The sequence below is a fragment of the Rhinolophus hipposideros genome (genome assembly GCF_964194185.1).
Source record: "Rhinolophus hipposideros genome assembly, chromosome: 2".
NCBI classification, from domain to species: Eukaryota; Metazoa; Chordata; class Mammalia; order Chiroptera; family Rhinolophidae; genus Rhinolophus; species Rhinolophus hipposideros.
This window is the reverse complement of record NC_138048.1, coordinates 95,741,358-95,761,686: the sequence shown is the minus strand read 5'-3', so window position 1 is coordinate 95,761,686 and position 20,329 is coordinate 95,741,358. Positions and strand designations below refer to the sequence as shown.

At 41.8% G+C, this 20,329-nt stretch overlaps 1 protein-coding gene across 1 annotated transcript in view; it reads left to right on the top strand.

Annotated features, from left to right (window-relative positions):
* The first annotated feature begins 2,291 nt into the window (after positions 1-2,291).
* The window catches only part of ADAMTS5 (ADAM metallopeptidase with thrombospondin type 1 motif 5), a 40,995-nt gene continuing 22,957 nt past the window's right edge, over positions 2,292-20,329 (top strand). The window contains exons 1-2 of the mRNA XM_081075415.1: positions 2,292-4,173; positions 15,527-15,659. Coding sequence (XP_080931541.1) covers positions 3,067-4,173; positions 15,527-15,659 — 1,240 coding nt within the window. The 5' untranslated portion in view covers positions 2,292-3,066. The remainder of the gene's footprint in view (positions 4,174-15,526; positions 15,660-20,329) is intronic.

Below are 20,329 nucleotides of genomic sequence, written 5' to 3'. Positions count from 1 at the left end.
TATCATTATTTAATTGCACTTAAAGTAAAGCACAAAATTCAGAGGAATGATTCATGTGAGAAATGTAGTAGAGGAAAATTTCCACTAAGAAGAAAATTCAGTTGGAGTTTCCTTAAATGTTGAATAAGAAATCTCCCGAGTGTGAATACAAATAACTGTAATTAATAAGTTTAAAACACTGTCAGCAAAAATGTCTGTCTATCAAAATGATTTTTTGAGATTAACGATTATGAAATGGTTAAAATTACTGAATCAAAGTTGTTTCAGACATGGTGTTTAGTGTCAAATATTGGACTACTTTTCACTGAAATTGGTAAAAAAAAAAAAAAAAAAAAAAAAAAAATCTATAGGCACAAGAACCACAACAGTTAAAGCTATTGGAGGGTCAGAGAAGACTGCTGGAACCTAGAACCTAGGTTCTCCTTTCTATCCTTATCCTGAATGTCTCTCATTCCTCGAAATATTTAACTGGTAATATTGGCCATGGGTAACCAACTGACCACTGAGGGACTGAGAGATTATGGAATTAAAAAGCAACAGCCTGTAGTAATAGCCATTTCCTCCCAGGTCTGGAAGTATTTCAGAATCCACTAGGGGTTGTATCTTGGTCAGGGACCCCCATGATCACGTCAGTTAAAAATGTAAGCTAAATCTCCGAACATGCTTCACTCCCGCGTGTCCCAGATGACTCCAGAGTCTGCTCTAGGACAGGGTGATGGGTATCACTGGACAATTCTAGGTTTCCCTCCTGGGGTTCATCACCACTCTGAAGACCTCAAGTCAGTCCAGGACCCACCTGATTCCCTCCCTGAAAAAGTAATCCGATCTTTTAGCAAAGATCTGGGAAAACCACCAGCATCTTGGAGTCCACAGAGGCCTCCACATCCCTGGAAATTAAACACACGTGAAAAGACAGAAATGTGCTAATTACACTGGACTCATTTTGCACTGATGTCGTCATTCATTTGCCTGAAGAATCATAGGGGAGCAGTATGTTCCTGTGGGGTTAGATCCCCACAGTAGATCTAACCTTATCAGGTAGTGGTTACAAAGTCATCAGGTTTTTCCTTCTGTCCTATTCGAGTTGTTAATTGGAGGAAACGAAGAAGTAGAAACCAAGTCACACTGACAATGCCACTCCTGTACTAATAAACACCAACCTGATATCCCCACCCCCCCATTGGTCTTCTTTTCCTCCTTAATGAAATTTCTGAGAATGCTAGACAGTCAGGTCGATAAGTGGTTGTTTTAGGAGAGATACGAGTAAATACAAATATAGTATTTATCATTTATTATTAAAGCAAAGGAAGACAAGCGTGGGTACAAATTTTTTAAACTTTATTTAAAAAAAAAAAAAAAACAACACCTGCAATTCCTTACAAGAGTTAACTCTTTCCGGCCCAGCATTCTTAAAGCAAAGCAAAGGAAGTCCCAGTCATCCAGGATTAAGTGACAGAGTGTGGGCATTCATGCAAAGCACGCCTGAGACAGGGGGGAGCCCGCGGCTGGAACACAAAGGCGCGAAGTTCCCAGGCCCGCGGCGGCCCTGCCGGGGGCACGGAAACACTCGGGGCGCCGCGACGCGCCAGGAAGCTGCTGAGCTCTCTGGCTGCCCGGCCCCTCTGCTGGTGGCTGGGAGAAGTTAGTCACCCGGAGCCCTACCCGGCGAGCATCCATCCCCGAGCGCGCAAACCGAGAGGAATGGGGAGGGAGGAAACTCGGTACCGGGACGGCTGGGAGGAGGCGAGGGGGACGCGGGGCGAGGGGGCGCTCGGGAAGCCGAAAGCATTTTGCTGGTGGCTGGAGCGGCAAGGTCTGCGAGGCCGAAGTGCACGCGCAAGTACAGGGGAAAACATTGAGGCAGGAAGTTCCTACCTAGGGAAAGAAAAGCTGGAGACAAGGAGACAGGGAGAGACTTGACATGTCTAAGTAACTTTAAAAACACACCAAACAGCCCTTCAGGAGATGAGGTAAGCCGAGGTTAGCCAACCCGGATTCGTTGGGAAATAGACGAACCCGGAGCCGCTGTGGCTTTAAATGAGGCCAAGGAAATCTGTTTTTCTTACCCAAATACTTTTTCTTTTCTTTTTTTTTTTTTTTTTCCCTCTCGCCCTTGCTCCCTCCCTCGTCCCTCCTTCCACCTCGCCGGGTCCCTTCCTCCTTCCCGGTCTCCCTTTCCTCGATCACCCCCCTCGTCCGCCCTCCCCCATCTGATTAGGCGCGGACCGGGAAGGGTGGGAGTGGTGGGGGAAGCTCTCCCTTTAAGAGGCAGCTTGCAGTGACGAATTGTTGAAATTGCCATTGCAGGATGGCATGCCGCTATAAATTCATTGTTCCACCTCCTCGCATCTTCACAGCGCTCGCGCTGCTCTCCGCGCTCGCAGCGGCCGACTGGGGATGACCGCGGGCAGGAACTGCATCCGAAGGGACACGGACGCGCCGCTTCACTGGTTCGCTGCAGGCCGACCCTTGCATTTTCGTTTTAATTTTTAGGGGTTTTTTCCCCTCTCTTTCTTTCCTTTCGACTGGTTCCAGAAGAGTCAAGGAAACCCACAAAATAAGAAAGGAAGTGGGCTCCGGAGCTTGTAACCCCGGCTGCCAGCGGGTCCCGGGCAGCACGGGGGCGGGAGGCAGCGCGCACCAGTTGCCCGCCTGGTGCGCGGCACCTTCCTTACTTTTTCTGGTGGTGCAGCGATAGTGGCTGCCTTTGGGGTGGATTTGGCTTTTTCCCCTTTTCTTGTACTTGCTGCATCTCCACAACCCGGCTCTTCTCTTTCAAATTTTTCCCCGTCTTTCCGGAGCACGAATCCAAACATTTTCCAAACCAACAAAGAAAAGTTCGCACGCTGGCACGGTGGCTCAGACGGGCTGGCACTGCTGCTGGGTCCCCCTCCCTCCGACACTTAACTCAACTTGCAAGCAACTGTGTGTGTGTGTGTGTGTGTGTGTGTGTGTGTGTGTGTGTGTGTGTGTGTGCCCCTACCTCCCGCCCCGGTAACTTCCATAGCGAATAACGAATACCCATAAAGTCCCTGCCGCGCAGCCCCTCCCCGCGGGCAGCGCACTATGCTGCTCCGGTGGGCGTCCCTGTTGATGCTGTGCGCGCTCCGCCTGGCCCTGGTTGCCGCCGGCTCCGCCGCCGCACCTGCCCAGGATAAAGCCGGGCAGCCTCGGACTGCTGCAGGGGCCGCCCAGCCCCACCGGCCGCAGGCGGAGGAGGCGCAGGAGCGGGCCGAGCCTCCGGGCCACCCGCACACCCTGGAGCCTCAGCGCAGGAGCGGCGGGCTCGTGCAGAACATCGACCAGATCTACTCGGGCGGCGGCAAGGTGGGCTACCTAGTATACGCCGGGGGCCGGAGATTCCTCCTTGACCTGGAGCGGGATGATTCGGTGGGCGCCGCTGGCTTTGTGCCCGCAGGAGGCGGGCGGAGCGCCACCCGGCGCCACCGGGGCCACTGCTTCTACCGGGGCACGGTGGACGGCAGCCCCCGCTCCTTGGCTGTCTTTGACCTCTGCGGTGGTCTCGACGGCTTCTTCGCGGTTAAGCACACGCGCTACACCCTGAAGCCACTACTGCGCGGGCCCTGGGCCGAGGCCGAGGCTGGGCGCGTGTACGGAGACGGGTCAGCTCGGATCCCGCACGCTTACACTCGCGAGGGCTTCAGCTTTGAGGCCCTGCCGCCGCGCACCAGCTGCGAGACCCCGGCATCCCCACCAGGGCCGCGTGAGCGCCCCCCTCCGCATGGCAGCCCGGACCGACGCTGGACGCTGGCCCCGCAGTTCCTGGACCAGTCGGCTCCCTCGTACGATGGGGACCAGGGACCACAGACGTGGTGGCGGCGGCGGCGCCGCTCCATCTCCCGGGCCCGCCAGGTGGAGCTGCTCCTGGTAGCTGACGCGTCCATGGCTCAGATGTATGGCCGGGGCCTGCAGCATTACCTGCTGACACTGGCATCCATCGCCAACCGGCTGTACAGTCACGCCAGCATCGAGAACCACATCCGTCTGGCCGTAGTGAAGGTGGTGGTGCTGGGCGACAGGGACAAGAGCCTGGAAGTGAGCAAGAACGCGGCCACCACTCTCAAGAACTTTTGCAAGTGGCAACATCAGCACAACCAGCTGGGAGATGACCATGATGAGCATTATGATGCGGCCATCCTGTTCACTCGAGAGGTAGGTCCAGTTGGGTGGGGGGTCCAAGCACTGGTATACAGAGGTAGGTCAAAGCGGCGGTCTTACTGACGGTCTCGTTTCTCCCACAAATCACCTGCCACTATGCGTACGCTTCATGGCTTCTTGCAGGAAACCCAGCCAGCCTCCAACTCTAGTCCTGTGTTGAGGGTAGCCATAGCAGCAATCCCGCTTTAAAGAACCAGGCCCACTTAGATAATTTGTCAATCAGGCAGGATATCTCTATACTGGGATCTGGTGTTGTTGATACATACACATGGAAAGAGGGACTAGAATGCTTGGGGAAGTGTACATAGCTAAACCGGGGGGAAAAGGAAAGCAAGTTTGCCTTTGGAGTCAGGGATCTTCTACTTTCCAGTGAACCCCAAAATAGAACTTTGTCTTTAATGGAAAGGGCTTGATGGTCCCTCCATTGTAGTCACTTTTATCTATGAACTTCCTTTGTAAATGTCCATACCTTCTTACTTAAACCTCTTCTATATTAAGTTGAAGGAAGACTTCCTGAAGAAAGGACTCTTTTTTTTTTTTTTTTTTTTTTCATTCTGGCTTCCTAATGAAGTTCTTACATGTCCACCTTGGTGGAATCTCCTTCCTGTGAAGGAAGGAATGTGGGAGGGGGAGAAGCACAGAGAAAAGCAATCTTGTGAGGTTTCTTAGTAACTTCTTTGCCTAGTTGCCCAGGGCACCACAGGCACTGCCCGCTCCTCTGCAGCTGCCAGTGGAAGGTCACATCCAGCTTACATTTCTGGGTTTTGGATGAATGTTTCTGAAGCCCCAGTGTGGAGAGATCTGGGCAAAATGTCAAGACATGAGGAAGAATGTTTTCCCAGGATTTCCTCTTTTAAAGAAGATGGTTACAGGAAGGGAAAGAAACTGATCTTTATAGACCCAGAAGTTCTGGGAGGAACAGAGTATCTGTTTGCACAGTCATTAGACCACCACCTAAGTGTGACATTCAGACACAAAGTCTGGGCTGGTTTTGAGCCTGGATTGCTCAGAGCTCTGCCCCTCAGTATTCACAACTCTACTCTGATTGGCAGTTTTTAGTCATGCCTCACAGATGCCTGGTAAGAATCAATCTTTAAAGCTCATTCTTTAAGTGTTTGAGATCCATCCAGGACAGATGAAGGATTAGAAACTTTGAAATATTCAAAATCATGGTATGAAATGGAGTAACCTGAGCAAGGACAGGAAATTCAATGATCGCTTGCAGAAGGTTTCAGAATCACACAGCTCCACTACCTAATTCTCCTATTTTTACTAAGGCACCTTGGGATGAAGGAAAAGTGTTGATAAATTTGGGGTGGAGAAACACGTGCGGTTCCTGGGGTGGACATAAATGCAAACCACATGCAAACAAAGATGCAGAGGGCAGCAGTTTAGGGAGTACCGTGCAGGACACGGGGCTATGTACCATGTAAAATCTTCTCCCTCATTAAGTGATCTCTTGGAAGCCATCTTTTAATTTCTCTGCTCAACATAAACCTCTGAAACAGAAGAACATTCAATTTGCAGGTTTCAATACAAAGTGAAATTCTCCTGTAAAACTATTCTTATTTGGTTTCCAAGGTTGTTGTTTTTTTTTTTGGGGGGGGGCGGGGGTGGAGGGTGCAATTCTCCACGTCTGGATTTCTTGCTTTGCTACATCACAAGAGGCTGCCAAGAAGGAGGCTTCACAGAGTTTATGGAAGGAAGTTCTCCAACGACAGAGGAAAAAATACTTTTGTAGGCATACTGCTCCAAAGAGCACATATTAATAGTGCACTTCCATTTTTGAATATAAATGCACATTCCATAATTTTAAGACAAATAAAAACTAATAGAAGACTTCATTGCTGCTTACCTCCTGCCCCACAATTTTCCTAATTGCTACCCAGAAAAAAGGAAAACTGGTCAGTGATTCTAAATGATCTGCTTGTTGCTTTTTGTAGACTTGTTCTTTGTTTGGATAGGTAACAATTCCTATTTTCCAAGCTCTGAACCATATCAGTGTATTTTAAATAGATAAAAGCAAGGGAGAAATATATTAACAATCTATCTTAATTTTACTAAGTATTATAATGACATCCATTTTTCAAACTAGTGTGCACATGGAAAGTATTTTACATGGTTCCTCCCTGGTCTCCTCGCCAAGCAGAAGCACACTTTTCGTAAAGCAATTCTCATTTGGTTTGTGGCTGGCCCTCTGGTATGTACATCGAACTTGATGAGAACCAAATATTTGAAAAGCATGTGTATGATGAATATATGCACCTAATTTAAAAGAATGCTATTAATTAAAGGGCTGAGAAAAATATTAAAAGACTTTATGCAGTGTTCATTTGAGACTACTTCAACATGTAAAGTTAATCTCCACCTAATTCTTCAGAATGTGGAAAACAAGAGGGCTAGAAGAGAAATGATCTGAGCTCCTGTCCCATGGAAATTGGATATCGTAAGTCCTAAAGAGAAACTTTCATGGCTATTTTTTTTCAATGGGAAATACCCAAAGTTGGCACCAGGATCCTACTTTTACAACTCTGTTTTGATGTAAGAAATACGTTGCTTAGCAGCCAGACGCTAAGCCATGAAATCCATGTTTTGATGGGCTCTGAGAACTGCTCAAATTGTGTGTCCAGATGTTTTCTTCTACAATGCTTGTTTTTCAGGCATGAAGCAAATGTGTGAGGATATGTTTTCCACTCCTGTTTACTAGCTGAGGCCACCTTGAACGTTGTGTCTGGGAGTCAGCAGAATAGTACTAGTAATTCATTTATCAAACTAACACACTTTACTGTCAGGACTGTACCTCAGCACTCAGTACTGTTCTAATTAGAGAAACTTTAGCACCAGTCGGTTTTCTGGCACAAGAGCCATTTTTATTCTGGAATGGCACCTAATGCTGGAATTCACACCACTTTTGCCATCAAACAGTAGAAATCCAATCTCCCCAGGATTTAATTTTGCTTTCCAGAATTCTTTCCTTGTTCCTGGCATGCTCTTTTATTTTAAAGTAGTTTCTTTAAAGACAAACTCTTACACCCATTTTGGAGACCATATGCTCTTTTAGAAACAAAAGCCTGACCAGCTTGATAACAAAATTGTCAATGATTAACATCCCCTCACCTCTACACAACACCAAAGGCTTCACTCCTTCATGGATGAAAGCATTGGATTGAAACTGAACCAGCCATGAGACTATGCAATAGAAAAGGCTCATTCAGTTACATTAATTTTCAGTCTGCCAGTTAATAGGCGATCATCTCTCAGCTAACACCTCTCGTTAAGTTCTGCCTTACCATGCCATTTTGGGGACTCCACAGATAGCATTTCTCCTTTAGAAGCTGGCTCTTTGTTAGGCTCCAACAACAGGGAGCCCTAGAGGGAAATTAGAAGCTTGGAGGAGGGAGAAGGATGTGCTTTTTCTTTTTTGCTTGCTGATTGAATTGACAAATTCGATTGCTTATTTGAGTTCAAACCCCATTTAAAGTCAAAAGTGGAACTTTATCAAGGATTCATATCCTGTAGGTCAACTGCAATCAATAAAAGGAGAAATAACTCAGAAATGGGAAGACTGGAAGCAGATTAATCAGTTCTAGTTGACATTGAAAACAATGATTGGTGAATTGAAAGTTGCTGAGAGTAGATCCTCAAAGCTTTTATTACGAGAAAAAAAAATCTGTACGTATGTTAACTAGACTTACCATGGTAATCATTGGATGTATACATCATGTGGATGTTTACATATATCGAATCATTATGTTGTACACCTGAAATGCACATAATTCTATAAGTCAATTAATTATACCGCAATTTTAAAAATAAATAAACTGTGAGGAATGTTCTGAAAAATCTAAAGTCCATTGGATACAATATAGCACAATACTCAGAACCTGTTCCATTATTGTCTTTCTCACATTCAGCACATGCCTTCTATGTGTGTGGCACTCATTGAGGTGTCTGAGAATACTTGGCCCCTGCCCACCAAGACTTATCACCAGGGGAGAGGAAGCTCATACATGTGTAAGTCACGCTAATGTTAGGGAAACTCTGATAAATGATGTAACTGAGCTATAAACAAAGTCTGCCAAAGGACAGGGAAGGGAACAATCAATTCTGCCTACGGATCTTTATACAGGCTTCACTGCAAATGTCAAATTGAATTGGCCCTTGAAGGATGGGTAGATTTTATTTGGAATCAACCAGCGTTATTATTGAGTATTTTTAATGTACTATCTCTCATCATAAACCATTTTACAGTGAATCCTTTCAACAATCTGCAGCTATATTATCTTTGTCATAATTTGACAGGTAAGGACATTCATTCAAAGAGAAATAGAGATAATCTTCTCAGAGTAACAGCTGACAAATGGCAAAGAGAGAAAGTGGTCTGGTCTAAGTCTAGTACTCTCTGAAATTATAATTAATTTACTCATTCAATATGTTTCTAATAGACAGAGAGGGATTCATGGGTTTAAAAAGTGGCCCCTTTTCTAAGACTCGGTTCCAAGAAACAGGCAAGGAAATGGGTAATTGCTGTACAGCATGATGATTTTTTATGATGGATGTGGTCGTTAGTTATCATTCAAGTACATAAGAAGGTTGTCTAACCCATTTAAGTTCTTAACCCATTTTGGAAGAAAGAGTAGGAGTTAGCCAGACCCATAAGGAGAAGACAGGTTTTGCAGAGCCACCAAACTATCATGTGCAATGGTCCAGAGGCAGCATGCTGATTCTATGAAATGAAGGGGGGTAGATGAGATAGGACAGACAATATCAGAGTGCAAGAATGATAGATTAGTCTAGAGAAGATAATAACAACCAAATTAGAGAAGAAATTTTACACCATGTGTATTAGTCTGCTTGGGCTGCCGAAACAAAATACCATAGACTGGTTGGCTTAAACGAGAGAAATATGTTTGCTCACAGTTCTGGAGGCTGGAAAGTCCAAGATCAAGGTTCCAACCTATTCACTTTCTGGTGAGAACTATCTCACCAGAAGACTGCCACCTTCTCACTGTGTGCTCACATGGCCTGTTTTCGGTGGACTCGGGGATGAAGGGATGGTTGGAGAGAGAGGTTGAGAGAAAGAGAGAGGAAGAGTGAGAAAGAGCTCTGGTGTCTCTTCCTTTAGGACACTAACCTTATAGATCAGGGCCCCACCCTTATGATATCATTTAACCTTGATTCTTAATTACCTCCTTTCTTAATGGAAATATGGGCCCTCTCTCCATATACAGTCACTTTGGGGATTAAGGCTTCAACATATGAATTTCATGGAGAACCTAAGTCAGTCCATAGCGCCATACTAAAACATTTAAATTATAAAATAAATTCAGTGGGAATCTATGGAAAGAAAACAGCAGTGGCCAGAGGTGTGTTCTGGGATGAGCCTTCTGGCCTAAGTAGTTGTCCTGGATCCAGGGGGAGCCTTTGCTGACTATTTCAGTAATCTTCAAGAGGAGACTTGAGATGGTTTCAAGGAAAGCACTAGCATTAGAAATTGAGAAGCAGGGACTGAGTCAAGAAATGTTGAAATGAGGTCGATGTGAGTTAATTAATCCTTTCCAGCAGAAGGAATATTTGGGCTAAGGTTAGGGCCAGAAATGTTGATGAGCTATACAGGAAGTAATGGACAGGATGGACCATGATAGTTCAGTCGAGGCCAACAAGAAGCTTGGGTTGCATTGTGCAAGGTTGAATGCCAGGCTAAGGTTAGTGTGTCTTTTAAATTTTAAAGGAATTGAGGGATCTTATAAGAGCTGCGCTCTAAGAAGGTAACCAATTGCAGCATATAATTAGGGAAGTTACAGGACACAAAGGGACCAGTTAGAAGCCTTGGGTGACATTCCAGTTAGGAAGAAATAATAGAATGAATAAGAAATAGAGGAAAGCTACATGAGACATTTGGTAGATGGAGTCAGTGACTTACAGTGGCTGATCAGATGTGGTACGTGAAAGAGGCAAGTTAATGATGTCACCAGTTTTCCTACCCATCACTTCCATTTTCTTGTTTTCTGGAACATCTTTCTTGGTGCATTTTGTATATTATGTATGCCTCTAAATTATTCAGTTATCCCAAACACACCATAGAGATAAACACTATGCTGGTATTATTAATATTTGTTGCAAAAAAGGAATTTGTCTAACCTGGCACAGTTTATGGATGTAAAAGATAAGAGTAATGTTGAGAATAACAGAGGTGATGATTTAACAGTACCATGGCGAAGTAAGTTCAGAAACTGGAGTTTTTAGGTATAGGTTTGAATTTCAGGCCCCCAGTCTCAAACTTGTGACTTTGGACACTTATTGCCCCTGAGCTTTAATTTCTCCATCTATAAATTGGAGTGTTTTCATTTAATAGTTGGAAAGCTATTGGGATCACCTGGTCCAAACTCCTGATGTTAATGATGAGGGAACTTTGTCTCAAAGCATATCATTTGTTTACATAATGATTTTTACGAATGGCATTAGAATTAAAGAGCAATCTACCTTCCATTTGTTATTTCTAATCAGCTTCCATTCCCATTCTCCAAAATGCCTCTGCCAAGCATCTACTCTCCTAAATCCCAACTTGCTCCACCTCTTTTTCCCCTTCTTCTTCCCTCACATTCAGAGAAAAATTCCTGTCTTGGAACTCTGAGCCCAGAGTATCTTTCCAGCTTCCCCTGATTGCCCTGCACCTAACAAATCCTGTATACTGCCACAACAAACTTCTTGTCATTCTCCATACACACCCCCTTATGTATTCACCAGTCTTTCCTTGTTAGAATACCCTTTTTCTAAGACTGTCTGACTTCTATTCATCCCTCAAGATCCAATTACCTCCTTCCAGCCACCTTTATTGATTTCCCCAAGGAGAGCTCATCCATTCCTTTTCTGCATTCCCTCCACAATCTGTTCATGACAGCACATTGCAATCTGCTCCCCTCATAGCATATGTGTTTTGCTCATAGGGCCTGATGTTTCTTAAAGTTTGGGATTGGATCTTATTTATTTACCATAGTGACAGTATTTAGCACAGTGTGTGGCAGATTGTGGGCACACAATAATTGTTTTAGGAGTAAATGCACTTGGAGCTTGTGGCCCCTAATCCAGCTGGCCTCTGTATGCTTGTTATTATTTAGTTGTATCCAGAAGCATGGGTAGAGATTGTATAAAATAGGTTATTGGAATCATCAGACTAACAGATCCAATTAATATAGTCTCTACTGAGATCCAAATCAAGACTTTTATCACTGGGGTTGCTGTATAGGTAGCCAGAAAGCCAAATGACACCTCAATAATCAGGACCACAGGACAAATATGAATTATAGTGTGTAAACGTATGTTTGTACAATACTTATGACTGAAATATGTTCCACGCCAGATTAATTCTTCTATCACTAATCACTCTTCATAAGAATTGGGTGGACAAAGAGGAAGACATTCAAGGCTAGTTAAACCCTCTTCCGTGCTCTTCCCTTGAGCTTCATGCATGCCCTTGCTAGGTGGTAATACCTATAGAAACAGAAGTTGCTGTTATTTAACTCCAGATTCTCCTATATGAGGTATTCTTACTTAATCTTGACTACTGTTACTACAGTTGTCACAATATCTAGTCTTATCAGCATGTGTTTCCTTTTAGCCCTTTCCACAGCACATATAGGCTGCATCAGAGATCCATCTCCCAGGCAAGTCTAGAAATCCTACCACTCCTGTCATTCCGTTCTCTTTGCACATTTACATCTGCTTGGCCCATTTTCTCCACCCAGAACTGACCCCTAGGATTCCCCAAGTTAGACTGTTTTCTTGGCATTTGCTTCTCAAGGTAGCATACTTTGCTGGTTCCCTGTCCCCAACTCCAACTGCAAGAATAGGTCGAGAATACAATTAGTCTTTCCAAATTCCATGATAAATATCAGGTATTGCCACATTCATATTCCTTTAAATGGCCAAACCTGGTGAATGGTCACCATGTCACTGACTTCCCTGCCAAATCTTCATTGTTCTTGATGACCATCTCGGCTCTACTTTTAAGTTAGATACAACGTCCCAGTCATGTCTCCTGGCCACCACCACACCACAAGACCACTGGTGAAATCTCTGCATGTTCTTGCAACTTTCACATTTTACTAAATCTCCCATTGCATTACTGTCTACGCCACAGTGGTAAGATATTGATCCTGCATGCAAAGAACCATCTTTAACCTAACGAAGATGTAACTTATACTGCAGATTTACAGTTACCAAGCATAAAAACTCTTGCCAGCACTTTTAATTTATTTACCTCTTATGTGAATACTGTATGTGATTCACATTTCTTTAATATCCCCTCCCTCCAGATCCAGATGGATGATGATGATAGATAGATAGATAGATAGATAGATAGATGATAGATATATAGATAATAGGTAGATTGATAGATAGATAGATGCTATTGCCCCAACAGTATTCTTAATCCTACTCTAAATAATAATGATAATAATAATAATAATAATTCCTGTAAACTTCAAATAAGGCTTGTATCTGTAAATGTTATAAATCACCAGCAAAAAATAGACATGAATATCATTATCATGTGCCATATTCTTAATTTGTTGCACAAGTTGAGTTTAATACACCAGAATGAACATTGGATTGCAAAGAAATACAAGCATTTATTGTTAATCCTGGGGATGAAACTACAACTGGACCGCAATGTTTGAAATTGTGTGAATTCAATGGAAAGGTTGCCAGTTTATATAATTATAGTTACAGAAATATACAGTGTGGCTATGTAGTCAAAGGGTTTAATCAGTGTGTTAAAAACCATAATGCTTTGTTCATAATTTTGTCACATGAGCACATTTCCATGGCAAAGGGCCAAATGCATTTAATGCAATTCAAGGATGACAAGGAGGATTGATGGCCTCTAATGAGCAATTGATTACCAGTAAATATAGCCATGGTAAAAATCCAGTTTAAACTTCATTCAGAACAGGAGGGCCATTTCCATTTACTGTGGTTCTTTATCCAAGTTTATTAATAAAGTAAGGAGTAAGAAAGGGAAACAATTCATGGATTTTATTATTCAGAGATAACAAACCCCAAATTGTGAAGATGAACATAAATCTTTTTTAAAAAAATATGTGTGTGCAGAAATAACTTAGAGTGTCTAGCAATTCACTTAAATCATGACCTGGGTCTTTGGTCTTAAAGCTACTAAAATGATTGGGGGAAAATGGATTAAAAAATGTATTGTACTGTATTATTATCTCAGAGAATGATTATTATGCAGAAGTGTGTTCCAATTTCAATTTTAAAAACTACTAATTTGTTCTCAGCAGCTGTAATTTGAGATCCCACGGGATGACACACAAGGATACACAGGAAACTTTGGTAGGCTATTGTTGGTTTGGTGACTTGATTCACCAAGACTACTTGGCTGAGATTTCCACTGTCTGAAGCTATAATAATATGGCAGCCAGAGTGTAATTCATCACAGCTGGGGTCTCATAATACATAGAACACAATAAGGATCTGAAAATGTACTTAAAAGATCATATGGTATATCTTTTAAATATTTTTTCCTTGGTTTAATTTTTATGCAGCAAAATAAGGAAGAGTTAGAAAAGTATCTTGACAAGGAGTAGGTGCAATTGGTTATGCAATAATAATATCTTATGCTGGTTTCCTGAAGTCTGTTGAGGTCTTGCTAGTATACAGAATATTTAAGGTGTGTGAGGTCTATACTGCGTCTGACTGTATGTCACAATTCACCTCTACTAAGCAGATGTTTGTTAAGTTCCTATCATAAGCCAGACATTGTGTAGTTGGGGATACAAAGATGACAGCTTCAATAGACACAACACATATTATTTCAATTAGTAAATCGTCATCTTTTATAGTAATTATTATTTTTTTAAAAATCTTTTTATTCTACAGTTATTCACTTATGACTTACTAGAATACTATGGCATCTTGCTTTTTTGGATATAAATGTACACACTGTCAATTTTCATTGAGCACAGTTGTCAAACACAAGAAATTCTAATGTCCATTAATACTCAAATAGCATTTTGGGGAAAGTTTATCATCATAAACCTTGTGGGGACAGAGTCCCAGGGAGCAGTTTCCAGGCTCTTGGCCTCCCGTGGAAAGGTGCTGGCTCAGGTAGTAGATGGGCATCAGCTGTAACTAGTTGGCCATCAGCTGTAACCGGTTAGCCATTAGCCACTAATGTAACTGCCGTGGCTGTGCTAGTGGGTTGCTTGGTGGGCAGAGAAGCGGATGGCAGATTGCCATCCAGTGGGGTTAGCAAGAGCGGATGGCGAATTACAGATCATGTGGATCCTACTTTCTGTGTCTCGCCCCGCCGCCAGTGAGATTGGGGTGCAGGAAGACCCCTCATTGGGGTAGTGGCGGATGTTTGTGTTTGTGTCTTGACCAGCCGCCATCAAGAATATAGTGGTATGACTCCCCTAACTATGGCTCCGTTGTTCCTTTTTGACTTCACCATATCCTGCGCTCTTGTGTGGGGAGTGGGACCAGAGTCCCAGCATTACAAACCTACCATTTCAAAAATTGTGGCTTATATCTTCTCTTTATGCTTCACAATTTTAAATTGTTTTGTTGATATCTCTTTCATGTAAACCTATAATTTTTAACCATTAGTGGGGCATGATCATGTTCCCTTTTTAGCATCCCTTAAAATAAAACTTCTCACCAGAAAAATACATACACTCAATTATATAAACACAATATATTACGTGTATTTTCTAAGGTTGAGAAATACTACATTAAATCCTATCAACAGGAGTGCATAAATTTAGAAAGACACAACCTATGAAATTACCACTCAATTTGACCATTAAAGGATGATCTTTTGAGGAATTACCCTGGGATTAAATTTTAGTTTCCCGTCCAAATTACTGATAAATTCATTTTCTGCCACAAATACGTGGCTTCGGTTTGCCCCTGTGATGGAAAATAGATTATTAGTCTGGCCTTCTGATAAAGTTAGCATGACTTTAGGTCAGAATGTTAAGACTTTCCTAAGCCTGACCATATATGAAAGTCATGCTGATGATATATGTGCCTGCATATATGGAATACAGCTTTGTTCAGTCTCTCAAGATATTGTAGTGAACAAGCTACAATCCTATGACATCTTTTTAAATGTAATTGAGTCCCATCCTCCTCCTGTGCTTCTGGGATGCAGAGAAGCTTAGAAAAGTTGACGCCATTAATTTGTCTTTGGAACATTTCCAGAGCGGAACAGGTGATACCATAAACATCCCCCTGTGTTGGCTTTTGCAGTGAGCAATTGGCTCTACAAGGTGGCTCCTTCTGGTTTTAAATTGATTTTAATGATTTCTTTCTTTCTCCCGGGAAGGATTTATGTGGGCATCATTCATGTGACACCCTGGGAATGGCAGACGTTGGGACCATATGTTCTCCGGAGCGCAGCTGTGCTGTGATTGAAGACGATGGCCTCCATGCAGCTTTCACTGTGGCTCACGAAATTGGTACGCAGTGCCTTTTCTTTTCCCTCGCCAAATCAAACACTTGTAACAGCTGCAACAGGAACCAAAGCATTTGGCAATTAATTCCAGATTCCTCTTGGTTCAGATACACCGTTGGGGAGTGAATGTGTTTATATTAGGTTGGTGCAAAAGTAATCGCAGTTTTTACCATTATTTTTAACCTTGTAAACTGCAATTACTTTTGCACCAACCTAATATTTGCCCTTTTAAGCTTAACTAATTAAAGGAGAGGGAAGGCAAAGTCAGGCGTCTAGTAGATGTTTCCTTTATGACAGTGTCCTTTAAAAGCCTACAAAAAATTCGCTCCTGCGGCTGTCTTTTAGGCATCCTTAAATGACTCTTAGAGGAAAATTCTCACAGTTGACTCTGGAATGCAGAGATGTTCCTCTTAGAAATTACTCAAGGCTCTATTGACTCATCCAGGGCTAAGCAGTTTGCAGAGGAATTTATCATGTTGTATTTCATGCAAGTGATATACTGCCAGCTCCTGTCATCAGTAATCAATAGCTTATGGTCAACATGCCTGTCTAGTTTTTAATAGCAAAGCAAATGAAACCAGGCCTACCAGTCAACAGGGTTTGTTTTAAAAAGTTTCTTAACTGATTTGTTTGTCATAAGAAACCCATCTAAATCCTAACACTAGAAGGTTAGGACTAAGTTAATTGTTGAAAAATATCCCAGCAATTAGGAATACGTGTTTCCTAATCAGTGACCTAGGTAGACCACTAGGTAGATGAGAAGTTAGTTTAGTACTTAGGATTAGATGTTAGAATTAGACGTGTCTGGGCTTGATTCTTGCTGAAGTACTTTCTATCTGTGTCACATTGGTCTTAATACTTAAACACTCTAAGCTTCAGTTTTCATATATGAAATATAGGAACAACAATGCCTATTTCGTGGAGTTATTTTTAGAGTCAAATTGAGGAGATTATAGATACCATCTGTTATATTCCTCTAGACATCTATTTTGCTTTTTAATTAAATAGTTCATTTACGTTTTATATGTATGTATCACCTATTAGCATCATCTTTAGGGGGGCAAAGTATGGTTTGATAATTATTGTGTTTTGATCATTATTTGCTGTATTGTATTAATAGATTTTGTTTTTTAAGCTAAAACCATAATTTTTAAATAGACATTAAAACTCTTTTTTCACATTCCTAGTAGGCAGAGCAGATTTCACAAGGTGCCAATTTCTGCCTGCTATGTTTTCTTTGTGAAGTTCAGATAACTTCAAATCAAAGGTGTAATTGCATAAATTGGTATATTACAGCAATAAAATAGAAATCAGTAGTTACATCGTAGTTAAATTTTAATTCTCAGGTATTAATCATGAATTTAATTTTCTTAACTGATGTCTTTCTTACCATCTAAGTAGAAAAACACAAAGTAGTTATGTTATATAAATAATTATTCAACAGCATCTCTGATAAAAATTCAATTTAATACCTCATTAATTGAGCATTATTAGCTTAAGGAGCCATAGATCGGAGATGAAGTCCCAGCTCTGTGTCCATATTCTGTGTTTTACGTCAGACAAATGATTTAGATGCTCTAATAATTCTTTTCTTCCCTGTAAAGTGGACTAATAATGAGGCATGGCTCTCTGACGTACTACTGTAGAAAAGTTGAAAGTGTTTTGAAGACCCATATGTCATTTCATCTTCAGGGATGTGGTTATGTCTTCATTTGTCTCTCATTCACTCCTGTTAAAGTAACCAATTGAAACTACAGCCTAATATAGATCCTTAATCAATATTTATTACCTATCTATGCATATTCATGAATGACTAAGCTGGAGAAATGTGAGAACTGCCCAAGGCAACCTTCCGATTCTGCAGCTGAAACTAAGAGAGATTAGACCAAATACTGAAAAGGATTATAATTAAACAGAGAAGATTTTAAATGTACACCAATAATCAATCATGACTATTCAGAGAGAAGTCCTAAAAGATTCTAAATCCCTGAGAAGGCAGCAGCTGGTTCATCTCAGACTAAGTAGAGAAATGGGGAGAAATGAGGAACAGAGCTGAATTGTGGCATCACCCATCCATAATCTTATGAGTCCTAAATCCTGATCTTCAAATGAAGAGTTTACACATTCCTTGGAAGAAGAGCTATTTCTTCCTTCAATCCTGCAGTGGTCCATTTTCACATATCGATAGCCTGTGGGAGACTGCCAGGTATAGAGAACCACTGTGGCAGTAAACGCAGCTATTTAGGGGCTACGTTGACTCCCAACTGGGCTGGAATGAAGAACCTTTCAGCATCACCTTCCCAGCCCTCCTGAATCCCTAAACCAAGGGTTGGATTACACAGGCAGATGCAGCAGTCAGAGAGGCAGAAAGATAGATGCTGATGATAAATGTATGTTTTATTAAACATAGAGGCCATGTATGTCTTATTAAAACTAGATATGCACGCACCATAAGAAATTGTCTTAATAGTGCAAAAAAACTGGACATAGTTTTGCGAGACAACAGTGTAGGAGAAATATGGGTTTCTATGTGAAAAATCAAATCTGAATCTTTGTTATATGACAACAACCTTGAGTCCCCTTTAATTTCTTGATTGAGGCATATCTATTTCCTTCTTTAGAAGCCTCTATAATTCATTATCTGTTCAAAGTCTGCCTATTTAATTTTCCTTTTTGCATTACATATGGCCTAATCTGAGAAATTTGAGGTCTGTGGATAGAGGAAGATGGATTTAATTCCCCTCATAAATGGATCTGGCTTTCATTCATTTTATTTTCTAATTGCTTTATTGTTCTTTAATTTTCCTTTTTGCCTAAAAATTGTGAACACGTGTTATAAAGTATGAGCCTTACAAAGTTTCGAGAAGATAACCTCACAAAATATTTCCGAATCATCTGTGTATGATTAGCGTCTGGCCTCTGCAGCCATTGTGTTCTTGGTAATGCCTCTTGCAGAGCTGTTTCCAGTGCTTTATTTTTAGATTGTTGCGTGAAGCCATACAGCAAGCTAACTATGCCCCAGATTCTAATTCTGCTCCATTCTTCTCATGCAGTTTCCTCCCTTCCCCTTTATTAGATGCTTCCTACTTTCCAGATTTGGAGGTGACATATCCAGGCCATGTATGGTAATGAACATGATGCCATGAAACGTCGGTTTTGCTAGAGGGTTTTGAATTTGTTTGAGTCCTTTCCACAATGTACAATTTGCTTCATGCACACAGACCTTACATATGTTTCTGTGCTCAAAACCTAAGTTGTGGAGAAAATTTCCAGGCTGTTTAAGTAATTTTTCTATTTCATTTCTTCTATAAACTGTAAAGAATATATTTGGTCAAGCAACACACTTCCATTAAGCAACTTAAAGTTTCTCTTGGGATGCCCCCATGCTTCCTCGTTTTATACATAGTGAAAATACAGTCCTTGTCTTTGAATCAAAATTCCCTTTGTTCTCCTACCTCCTCCATCTCATAAATGTCCTGTATTGAGAATTAACAAATAAAATAAAGTCCCATCTGGCACCTTTTCTATCCACGGTGTTCAAGTCAGAATGAAGTGGGTTAAGGGAATCATTCAGAACGTGACTCTTGTCCTGTACCGCATGTAAACTGGAACATTTCTCTTTTCTTGCTACTTTTTTCTAAAAAAGAGCTGGATTTTGGAGATACATAGGCAATTGATGCCAATACGGGCTTCTGGAAAACAGATTTTGATACATATAGCCGCTCCATAGACAGTAATCATTTGCCGTCCTCCTTTCTATGTTATGTGCACATAAACATTAACTAAATTGTTAGGACGTTTATGAAAGTTGCTTTAAACTATCAACAACCTGGGCACCATCCCTGTGCCTTGAGTGGAGGCAAGAACGGGGTCACTGCCACTTTATAATCAAAATGTGAACGATAGAAAGTTTCAAGTGAATGTAAATTGACGTTTTGAGTTTACGTTTTTAACTTGTCAAACTTTGATTATTGGCTTGAAATAATAAAGATTTCACCTGCTGCCCACATGGCTCTTCAAAATAATAATTTTATTGATGTTGGGCCAGCTTCAAACATGCTAGGGGGAACAATCTGATTTTATTTAGACTAATGAAATCCATGATTTGCAAACTTGCCGAAGCTCTGCTGTATGGTAGTTAATTATAAAACGTGCTAAGTGAATCTCTTCACCATGAAAGATTCCAAAATGCTTCCTAAGCTAAAGTCAGGCAACTGAAAAAGTCAAAGCCAAATATTCAGCTGGAGACTTAGGAAGTGGTTGAGACACTACGGCTGACCGCCTGTGTTTTGCTGTGGTTAGAGCAGGTTCTCTGGTTGTGCTGATGTATGTGTGACCATGTTCCCATGGATGATTAGATTAAACAAGGCCGTGTTTTGAAAAGCTGCAGAGGCCCTGGAAACACCATAGACCAAAGCCAAGTGCACAGAATCAGATGTCAGGACTGGCTGTGAGATGTGAAGTGAAAGGAAGCTAGGATTAAATTTGGGATTGACTTCCATACCCATAGCTTTAATCAACATAAACTGAGCATTTTTCTATCTAGTTTGGAGCAATGCCACACTATTTCTTTGTTGTTCCCCAGATGAAAGGTGGGGATAGGCCTTGGCTAGATGTCTAGCAGAATTGAGAGCTTGAGTGTTGAGTGCCAGGTGTTTGTTTGTTTGATTGTTT